General features: G+C 42.9%; 1 protein-coding gene across 11 annotated transcripts in view; it reads left to right on the top strand.

Annotated features, from left to right (window-relative positions):
* Window positions 1-559: 559 nt before the first annotated feature.
* Window positions 560-11,561, top strand: part of CAST (calpastatin) — a 121,738-nt gene continuing 110,736 nt past the window's right edge. For 4 of the 11 annotated variants that reach the window (XM_080804845.1, XM_080804841.1, XM_080804840.1 and 1 more), the window contains exon 1: window positions 560-1,112. In XM_080804845.1, the coding sequence (XP_080660971.1) occupies window positions 1,038-1,112 (75 nt within the window). In that variant the 5' untranslated portion in view covers window positions 560-1,037. Of the gene's footprint in view, window positions 1,113-1,550; window positions 1,789-11,561 lie in introns of those variants that run through there. The other 7 variants (XM_080804842.1, XM_080804838.1, XM_080804833.1 and 4 more) reach the window with 5 other exon arrangements.

Below are 11,561 nucleotides of genomic sequence, written 5' to 3'. Positions count from 1 at the left end.
GGCTTCTCTCTCTCCAACTGTCTAAAACACAGCACTATAGAGAGCGGTCATCCCCAGGTCCAAAGTGTCAATCCTATCCCAGGGAAACAGGCTTTTCCAGGAAGGTCTGATCACAAACCTGCAAAACTGGCGGCCCACAGTCTCAGCGGATGAGCATTTTCTACACAGGCCTGTTGTAGTTCACTTCCAAGACCAAACCAGGAAGTGCTGTTTAAGATGAGTCAAAGACTAAAAACATTTTGGCCTCTGAAACAAAACCGACCAGGCTCCAGAAAGGCTATAAGGGTTTAAATCTGGAACTATTCTTCCGTTTGAATTGGAGCCTAAGGTTTCCTACCCATAAGACGTTTTAAACTTTCAAAATCACTACCCCCCCCCCACAAAAAAACCCCAAAGTGAGATGACATAAAACATACACAGGCGAGCGTACACACCTACACAAACACGCACACAAACCCATGCACAGACCAATTTGTTTCTGTGATCCTCTTCCTTATCTAGACGGTCCAGGCTTGGGCCAGATTTGAGTTGGTAAATTCTCCTCCAAACTAAACCAGGCAGACTGCAGAAAAGGTGTTTAATTCTGGAGATTTTTTAAGGAGAAGGGTCGAGGCGTAGCCCGGCCACGCCCTGGTCCCGCTTTCCCGTTGCACAACTGAAAGTTATGTCCGGGCAAGTGGAAGGAGGAACCCTGAGACCTCCAGCCCCTCCTCCCCGCGACCACGGGTAGCAGCGGAGTCCGGGGAGGCGGGGAGCACCTCTGGGTGAAGACAACGGGGCCGAGGGTGTTAAGTTTTAGCCCCGGGAGCCCCGGACCGCTACAGCGGGGACAGCAGCCAGCAGCGGGCAGGAAGGGGAGGACCCGGCCGGGCAAGGGGGAGCCCCCGCGCGGGCTCGGGGCTGGGTCGGAAAAGCTGCCTCACGGGCGCGCCCTCCTGCCCCTCCGCTGCTTCCCTCCCTCCCAGAGCGCCCCGCCCGGGCGTCCCTTCTAGTCACCGCAGCGCCCTCCCGGAGGCACCGTTTGCAGCGGCCTTGCCATGTCTCAGCCGGGCCAGAAGCCCGCTGCCTCCCCGCGGCCCCGGCGCGCTGCTGCGGCCCGCCATACCCAGGAGGTGAGTGTCGCTCCTCCCGGAGCCGCAGGGCTGAACGCTGGGAAGACCCCTGCCCCGGAGCCGTGGGCCACCTCCTCTGGCCGTAGCCTGCCTGGCCTCCCGGCCCGTGCGCCCCCGCCCGGGCCAGGGAAGGGCGCGGGGCTCGGTGCCCGACGCAGGGCAGGTGGTTGGAGGTGGCCGGGTTTTCCCGACCGGGGCCAAGTGAGCTGGGCGTGGCGCGCGCTCAACAGGGGGTAGCCCGCGTCGGGGAAAAGTCGGGCCGTGAGAGGTGGGTGAAATAAGGATAGGGGAGCAAGAGGGGGAAGTTCATGCGGGACCCCCCAGAGTGGGTGGGGTAGTTTAACTGGACGACGGAATCCTCTCTCGGGTGTAAAGCCCAAGCTGCAGGGCGTGGCTGCCTGGAGAAATAAAACATCTTCCCTAACTAACCTCGAGCCAAATCGGGCGGGGGCGGGGCCAGCCGGCGGGGGCGGGGCCTGCTTCGGGCACCGCCCAGGTGCCCCGCCTCCGACGGCTTCAGGGCTTGCAGAGCTCAGAGCCCGCCCGCTCCAAGGCAGGCGCCGTGAGAGCCCCGAACCTGCAGCTCCGCACCCCGCGCCCTCGCCGGGCCCTCCGCCGCGCGGATCAGAACAAACCGGTTGTCGCCATGGCATTCGCAAGCTGGTGGTACAAGACGGTAAATAGGAGCGGTCGTGCTTGGGCAGGAACGGGAAGGGAAGGTGTTTGCTTTGCCTTTCCGGGCGTGAGGATGAAGTATTGTCCGGGTTTTGGCTGGGAAGGGGTGGGGACCAGGTGCGACCTCCTTTCTGGACTTGAGGTTAGGCTCCGGGAGAGGCCGAGACTCACCCTACTGTGGTATGCAGGCGCGCGCCCGGGCGTGCGATCGATATGAGCCGATGCAGGAGGCTCTGCTGGGCTCACAAGTTGAATGGGACGGGAATTGTTGCTGGAGGAATTCGGCCCCTGGATGCGGATTCCTGGATGAACTCAGCTCGCAGAGAGCATAGATCTAGTGTTTTCAACTTGTAAGCAAAGCTCGAAACTTTTAGAGGAGATGTCCTTGGACATGCGTTTTCCAACACAAAGGAGAGGCAGCCCCGAGGGGTGGCAAGGAGAAAACCCAAATCAGTAAACTGTGTACACAGTAGAGAATCGGTAGTTCTTTTTCTCAAAGGGCAATGAGTCAACCTTTCTGAACCTGTTTCCACATCTGTAAAATGGGGGTTATAATAGGCACCACATAAGGGTTTGTGAGGACTGATAAGATTCATGAATCAAAGTACCATACCCATATACTAATAATGATTGGAAATTTCAGTTTCCCTTTAGATGTTTCATTGTAATTGTTTCTCATTACATTTCCTGGGCTTTTAAAATGTAACATCTTATTTATGTGCTGAAAGCAAAAGTTTGCTTTGAGTCATTATTGTCCTAAGGTTCTTATCAAAAGCACCACATGAATTATCTGCAGATATGGATGGCAGTATTTCATAGTTAACATCAGACTTCTCTTTTCAAATTCCTGATTCTCTAAAGGAAATTATGTTGGAATTTTTGAATTAGTTTAAATCATTGCCTTTAACCCTGTTATTTTTTTTTTAATTTTTTAAAAGATTTTATTTATGTGAGAAAGAGAGCGAGTGTGAGTGGCAGGGGAGGGGTAGAGGAAGAGGGAGAAGCAGACACCCTGCTGAGAAGGGAGCCCTGTGCAGGCTCAGTCCCAGCACCCTGAAATCATAACCTGACCCAAAGGCAGGTTATGACCGACCAAGCCACCCAGGCACCCCTAACCCTGTTATGTTTATGTGTAGTCGGTCATTTTGCTAAAATCTCTCATAATTCAGTTTGGGAACTACTATAAATTTTTTTGCCTCTTAGAATCAACAAACTGTCTGTGATGAGCTTTGATTCTTCCCGAACCAGTGCCATCTGGAATAAATGTTGTGAGAGTCACATATATACTTTAAAATTTCCTAGTACCACATTAACAAAAGCAAATACAGGTGAAATTAATGCTAATAATACATTTTATTTAACCTGCTATATTCCAAACATTATTTCAGCATATAATCAAAGTACAGACCATTGATATCTTTTAGATCTTCTTTTTATATTAATTTTTCAAAATCCAGTGTTCATTTTATGCTTATAGTAATTCATATTTGCTACAGTTCAAGTACTCAAAAGGCATGAATGGCTAAGGGCTATAGTATTGGACAATATAGCTCTAGACATGGCTTCCTAATCATTTTTGTTTGATAGTTATGAGGGGGTGATCAAAGACCATTTTGAGAATTAAATGAAAGCTACTGACCATTTTCCCTTAGCAAAATACACACACAAATGCACAAAAGCTCACCCATAAATCCTCTAAAGGTCCATGGAGCCAATTTACAACATACGTATTTCACATATATATAATATAAATTACAATATGCAATAATATGATATGTAATATAATAAAATTATGTAGCATTATATACTCTAAAATATAATTATATAGTGCTATTTACATACAATATAATATTACATACTATTATATAATAATTATATACTATATAAGTATATGATTTATATATGTATTTTAATCGTGTATCATATATCATATATGTATGTATGTGTGTATATATACATATATATTCTATATAGGTATATATTAATATATACATTAATATACATTAATGTATATTAATTATTGGTGTGTCCTTCTGGTATATCCTATAATTAAAGTATCTGGTAAATCCTATAATTAAAATATCTTTATTAAGATCCTTTAAATACCGAAAAAGACTGTGAATGACCTAACTTTAAAAATCTAGGCAGAATAAGATAAAATAATTAAAAGATGTATTTATGATGTTTGCTTAAGGGAGTGCTGCCTATAAAGCCAGTCAGTGAGACGCATTACAGTGTATATTTTCACACTGAATACCATCAATATCATTGATCTCATCTTCTAAAGAATTTCGTGGCTGTAGAAAAAGAAACCAACAGAACAACTTTAAAAAGCTAGATCTGAAAAACTTCCGATGAGCATTGTAATAATGATGAAGCATGAAGGAGAGTAAATGGGTTCACATCAGGAATCACATTCCTGAGTCATAAGTAGACTTGATTAGGCCATGTTAATTAAAGATGTTTCTTAGTCTAATTAGAGCCATGAGCCCAGTGATGGCATTATCAAGGAGCACAGTCATTTGGGAGGCCACATCGTCGTGGCCAGTTCAGGAAGAATGTCAGAAGCCTTCCATGGCAGGACAAACCACTTGGGTGCAATGACTTTTAGGAGTAAGAAATGCAAATAACAGACTCTGAAAAAAGTGCACAGGCTTTAGAGAGTCTGGGAGAATAGAGGTCAGACACAACTTTGCCCTTTTGGTTGCTGTTTCGAAACTGGTTTGCTTCCCAATGCAGATAAGACTTTTAAATTGAGAGTATCATCTGAGGATGTTATCTAATCAGTTTTGGCACTTCCCAGAAAGTAAATTATATTCTACAAGCACTTTTTATAACAATGATGTAGCTTGCTGGGGTGGAAACATGGGTGGCCTTTTGAGATTATGAGGTGGGTGGGTAGGCATTTAGTTCTGAGCAGGTTGTCGGGTGTAATACAAGCCTTCTCTGAGCAGCCGGTCTTTATTTTATTCTTTTTCTTGAGATTTTTTTGTTCTATTCTATTCGTTTGTTTAAATTTTATGGTGGTAAAATATACACAACATAAAATTTTTCATCTTAACTATTTGTAAGTGTTAAGTGGAATGAAGTACATTCACATTTTTTTAAGCGTTATTTGTTCAAATAATCTTCAATACACGCAATGTCGCATTCAAACCCAGAGCCCCAAGATGGAGAGTAGCGCACTCCTCCAACTGAACTGCAACCATCACCACCATCTCTCTCCAGAACTCCACTTATCTTGCAAAACGAAAACTCTAAGGCCATTAAAAATAAATCTCCATTTGGCTTACATATATCTGCTTGAATACATAGCACTGTGTTCAAGTATCTGTGTTGCTTTTTTTTCATATTCTTTTTTTTTTTTAAAGATTTTATTTATTTGTCAGAGAGAGAGAAAGAGAGAGCAGCAGGCAGAGGGAGAAGCAGGCTTCCCGCTGAGCAGGGAGCCCCATCTGGGGCTTGATCCCAGGAACCTGGGACCATGACCCGAGGCGAAGGCAGAGGCCTTACTGATAGAGCACCCAGGTGCCCCCGCCTTTTTTTTTTTTTTTTTCATATTCTGTTGTAAAAATAAAAATGTATCAGGTGTCTTTCAGTTAAGAAAAATGTGAAATAACTCCATCCAATGAACACTATTTATGTAAGTTGCCTTCTCATTTGGAGGAGGCATTTATCCCAGTGAGAAAGGGATCTATGGTTAGAGTTTCCTTAAAAAAGTATGGAATTCATGTTGACTGCTCAGAACTTACAGAACACAAAAATGATTTGAAAAAGGCCAAGTATGGGACGCCTGGGTGGCTCAGTTGGTTGAGCGGCTGCCTTCGGCTCAGGTCATGGTCCCAGCATCCTGGGATGGAGTCCCACATCGGGCTCCTTGCTCCGCAGGGAGCCTGCTTCTCCCTCTGCCACTCTGTCTGCCTGTGCTCACTCTCTCTCTCTCTCTCTGACAAATAAATAAATAAAATCTTTAAAAAAAAAAAAAAAGAAAAGAAAAAGGCCAAGTATGGTCACAGGTAATTATTGTTCACCTGCTATGTGTCAGGTTCTGTAAAGACTTCCATGGGCATAGCAACTGTGCATTTCTCATAAATAAAAATCACAAGTGAATCCTAATGACTACTCCAAAAGCAACAAAGTAACTGTTGAAATTCTCATGGCATCTCTGACTTAGAGAAAATTCGAAAAGTTTTACTCCAGGTAAATCCAAGAAGCTGAACTTGGCAAAGAGGCAATCGATGCTACCTCTGAAAACTGGAGAAAAGGAGCATGCCCTTAACAGTGTCATCTTGACTTATCCATGAGAATGTTCAAGTGGTAGGAAAAAGCATACATAGGGTTTAGGAGAAATATTGGGATTTCAGAATTATGGCCATGCAGTTAATCTTTAATATGTGTCACTTATATGAGAATCCCAGAAAATTATCCTATGATTTTAGAATTTGGTAACAAATGTTTTTAGAGGAGCAGAAAGATACCATGTATTAACAGGCCAGACCTTTTATTTATTTACTTATATTCTTGAGTAATTGTTCTCCATACAATACTTAGCACATGGTAGCTACTCACCAGCTTTTTAAAAATAAATCAGCTCTATTCTTCTCTATGAATTAAGAGTTTTTAGTGTGAAAACCAAGAGAAATGGCTAAGATGTTGCCTGTAGGTGACTCTGGGGAGATACATATGCTTGAGATAAGAGGCTTCTAACTTTTTCAAAACTGTTTATCACAGAAGAGAGGTTAATATAATGAACTCTTCATATACCCATCATCTTTAATAATTATCCACATGGTAGTATTGTGCCACACAATATTACTTCTTCTTATTATTTAACTCCCAGCCCCACCAACATACCAGCACACGCGCGCACACACACACGCACATACGCACACATACACACACACCTCTGTGTTCCAAAGTATTTAATTTTATGTTATGTTATTTATTTTATTATTTTTTTTTTTTACAAAGAACGTGCATGAGAGCTAGCGGGAGTGCAAAAGGAGGATGGGCGATGGGGGCAGAGGGGCAGACGGAGAGGGAGAGAGAGAATCTTAAGCACATTCCACATCCAGCCTGGAGCCCCACGCAGGGCTGGCTCTCAAGACCCTGATATCATGAGATATAACCTGAGTTCAAATCAAGAATTGGAGGCTTAATCTACTGAACCACCTAGGCATGCCCTCCAAATTATTTTAAAAATGGGGAATTGCACATTTAAGGGTCATGCTTGTGACCAGTTTGGATGGATTGTTTGGAAAAGGAATTCTCTATTCACTGTGCACTTTGTTTCCTTAGATGTAATATGGAAACGTGAGACCAATATAATATACAACCATAAGAGACAAAGTACTAAACTCAGATTTATCAGGTGAACCTGGTTGCTTTGTACCTAGAAAAAATAAGAAACTAAATTCTCTGCTCTAACATTTATAGTCTTAGAAAATGAAACCTTTAAACCTTTGCTTACATCTCTTATTCATTTTACTGTTTCATAATTCAGCACAATCTTGTTGATGCCAGAGAAAAACAAGGGAGTGGAATAACTTTTATTGTATTCTTAAAATGAACTAGGCAATGGGCCAGGTTCCTCATTAACATCAGCTCCTTTCAGAAATATGTCAGCCCCTGGGCTATGTACTATTAGCTTCATTTTACAAGTAGAAAACAGAAAGGTTAAATTATTTGCCCAAGGTCACATAGCCTTTCACATCCAAGCTTTTTCTGTCCCATCCGAGTTTGCCAGAGAATGGAATGCAGGGAACTGGTTACCCAGGTAACAGAAGAGGATGGGAAGCCAACTGGGGAGGGTGAGGCAACCCAGAGATTAGAAATTTCAGGAAGCTGCTATCATTTCTATGCAGAAAGGACTAGCAGAGAGCTGGATCTCCTTGTGGAAACTCCCAACTGCAGCTAGCCCTTCCTGCAGAAGACATTACTACAGACCCTTCCAGAGGCAAAAAGGAAGGGGAAAGGCTACCCTCTCACCACCTCCAGTCTCCTGTCTCTGTCTCCCAAGCCTGAGACTATCCATCCCAAATATCCCTGGTCCAGGGAGCACGGGGAGCAGGGCCCCAGGGCAAGGAATTTACCTGAGGGTAGAAAGGACCAGAGCTGCTCCAGGGAGATGGTTTTAAAGCAAAACTAACTTTACGTCTTGGTCCCTCTCTTTGTTTGCTTGAACATTACTGTTTAGCAAGCAGAATACACACAAGAATAATACTAAGGGATTTTGCAGGAAATATCAGTTTACACGTTGTCTTTTAATTTTCCAAGTTGGTTTTTTTGGGGGGGTGAGGGGGAGGGACCTCTTTCTTTTTTATCTAGTTTACTGACCTGAACGGAGCAAAAGTACTTCTCAGGCAGTGTTGAGAGGTTTATGGAAATAACAGTCATTCAGTTAAGAAGTATTTGTCACTCCCCTACCACAGGACCAAAAAAATAAGAAAATAGCTTACCCTCTGGTTGGGAAGGCAAAATATACTTTTATGAAGGAATCAGTAAGCAAGAGAGTATAAAATAAAGTATTAATTTGTTTGCTTAAGAAACTAAGAAAATCGAGACTAATGAGCAGATAGGAAGATACAATGTGCCATAAATAGGGCAGGGCTCAGAATTAGTCAGGAAATGCTGGTGTGAACACAGGGCACTGTGCTCCTTTCTTGAGCAATCAAGAGTTTACCCAGGAGCCCCAGAGCTGCCCCAGCCTGCCTGACCAGGGGAATCTCCCTATGGATGCCAACTCAGTGGGGTGGTTTGAAGAGCTGAGCCCTCTGCTTCCTGTCACCGTGCCCACAGATCTCCTCTCAAAACCAGTCCTCTCCAGTCCTGGCTGCATATTAGAATCAGCTGGGAAATCTTAGGAAAATACATCTATGCTCACGCCCAACTCTAGACAAACTAATTTCCTACATTTTGGCATGAGTGTTTCCAAGGGTCCCGGGTGCTTGTGATCTACACTGAAGAGTGAGACCCACTGCTAAATGAGGGCTTTCTGATCTTGAGAAGGGCCCCAAAATGAGCTTTTCTTACCATATGCAATGGTGTGCAGCTGAGCTCTGTGTATGAGGAAAGTCCAGAGGGCACCAAGATAACCTTTTATTGCTTCATGATTTTGCCACAGCTGTCACTGAACATGCAAATATTGATCTCTGTGGCCATGCCTGCAAGTTGAAGAAGAAAAATTTTTGAGTTGTTTTCAAATAAACTTTACTGTTTTTTCAAACAATTTTATTAAAATATAATTCACAAACTATGAATTCACCTGCCAAAACGTACAGTTCAATTCAATATTTTTTAGTGTATTCACAGAGTGGTGCAAGCATCACTTCTATTTAATTTTAGAGTGTTTTTGTCATCCCCTAAAAGAGAACTCTGACTTTTTTTTTTTTTTAAGAAGCAAAGGTATTTCAGAAGCACACAGCATTTGTACTCTCTCAGTTTGGCTTGCACTTGTTGAAACTCGGTTTTTTTTTTCTGTCTTCCATCTTTTATATATGTGTAGAAGTTTACTTTTATTTTCTTCTATGTTACCTATGCCCTTGTGCATGTGGTAGTGATGGGGAGGGTGCCCAGATGGCTCACTAGCACAAGTTTTCCGCTGGGGGGCGCTCACAGGCTGCCGGTCCTACTGCTCTTGGCTCTTCTTGATCCCCACCCCTGACAGGTTTGTGGGTTTGCTGTGGCAGGAGATTTTAAGCATATAAAAATCTTTCTCTTCCAATGAGGACAGAGGGCAGCTCTGCTCGCCAAACACACAGTGATCCACGGGGCTGGAAACAGTTTGGGATATTATTCCTTTTTGAGGGAAGATGCTGGAGTCCCTTACCTGCTCCCCCTCCCCCGCTTCTGAACTCCTGCCTCTTTCATCTTAACTGCATGCGTTGGCTGCCTTCTGTAGCCTTATTCTCCACGTGCAGTTTCTACTGCATTAGGGTTGGCATCCTGCACTTCGTGTCTTTCCTCCTGCTAATTAACACAGGACTGAATTTACAACCAGGGCTGGTTTTGTTTGTTTGTTTTAACAGAGAGAGACACAGTGAGAGAGGGAACACAAGCAGGGGGAGTGGGAGGAGAAGCAGGCTTCCCGCTTAGCATGGAGCCCAATGGAGGGCTGGATCCCAGGACCCTGGGATCATGACCTGAGCCAAAGACAGATGCTTAAGGACTGAGCCACCCAGCCATCCCCAAACAGGGCTATTCGATTCGTTTTGTAAAGCAAACCAGTTTCAGAATCTGAAGGTTCTGTTTTGGTTTGTAGTTTTCATTTTAGAGCACTGGATTGAGTCTTTCTTGATGTGATGTGAATCCCGAGATCTCTGCTAACTTTTCACTAGGTCCAGAGTAGTCCAGTCTCTGGCCGGTAGAATATAATTCGGATATGTGGTGTGATGGAGGAGGACCTCACCTTCAGATCCTCGATTTCTTTACCTGTAAATGAGACGTCAATATGTACCTCTGGAGCTGCTGTGGGGAGTGAAGGGGATCTCTTACAGGAAGTGGTAGCACTAGGCTAGCACATAGTAAGTAGAAGCTTGGGACATATTTGTTTCCTTTCCCTCATCAGGAAAGTCCTCTGTGGGCTTACCAGTTTTGTGGTTCTCTTTCTGGACCTAGCAGTGTTTTCCTTCTCCATGCTTCTCTCACCTCTCCCCACCCCACCCACTGCGTGTGGTAGTGGACACAATTTTCTCTCTTGCCTCTTGCAGCATGTTTCCTAAACTGAATGGAATCTGACATTAATCGTTCCCAAATATTTTGTTGCATCAGTTCAGTCATGTAGAAAGTGTGTAATTATGCCATGAGTTAAATAATGAGGCATTTTGTATTAACTATACTCAAATCTTAAAAAGATAATAATAAATTTTAAAAAATAAATAAAAAATCAGACACTTTGACTATCTCTCAGGGAAAAGATATAACTGATTTTACATTGCTAATAGATTGGTGAATCTTGAATAAGCCCTGAAAAATGGTCAGGGCAGTGGTTCATTCATAAAGTTGCTATTTACTAGAAATTAAGTAGTGTTAGGTAATTCTTGTTAATTCTCTTAAGTGATGATGATATTGGAGTTACTTGGAGAAAATTCTTCAATTTAAGGAGATGTTTAGTGAAATGGTTAGGGGGTAAAGTTTTAGGATACCCTCAGTTTACGTTCAAATGCAGGTAAATATCCAAACACAGATAGAGAGATAGATCCGTCTATAATATATGCAAATATGGCAAATGTAGCAACAATCTTAGTAGTTACTGGATCTAAGTGGTAAGAATATCAGTACTCATTGTACTATTCTTTTAATTTTTCTGTGTGTTAGAACAACTTTATTTTATAAAATTTTATAATTTAATTATAAAATTATTTATTTTATAAAATAAATTATAAATTAATTATAAAATTAAAATTACTTATTTTATAAAATTTATAATTTTTTATAATTTTATAAATTTTTTAAATTTTTTTATAAACATATAATGTATCTTTATCCCCAGGGGTACAGGTCTGTGAATCGCCAGGTTTACACACCTCACAGCACTCACCATAGCACATACCCTCCCCAATGTCCATGACCCCACCCCCCTCTCCCGACCCCCCTCCCCCAGCAACCCTCAGTTTGTTTTGTGAGATTAAGAGTCACTTATGGTTTGTCTCCCTCCCAATCCCATCTTGTTTCATTTCTTCTTCTCCTCCCCCCCCCAACCCTCCATGTTGCATCTCGACTTCCTCTTATCAGGGAGATCATATGATAATTGTCTTTCTCTGACTGACTTATTTC

Source organism: Martes martes (assembly GCF_963455335.1).
Source record: "Martes martes genome assembly, chromosome: 5".
NCBI classification, from domain to species: Eukaryota; Metazoa; Chordata; class Mammalia; order Carnivora; family Mustelidae; genus Martes; species Martes martes.
Note: the sequence above shows the minus strand (reverse complement) of the source record. Positions and strands in the feature narration are given on the sequence as shown.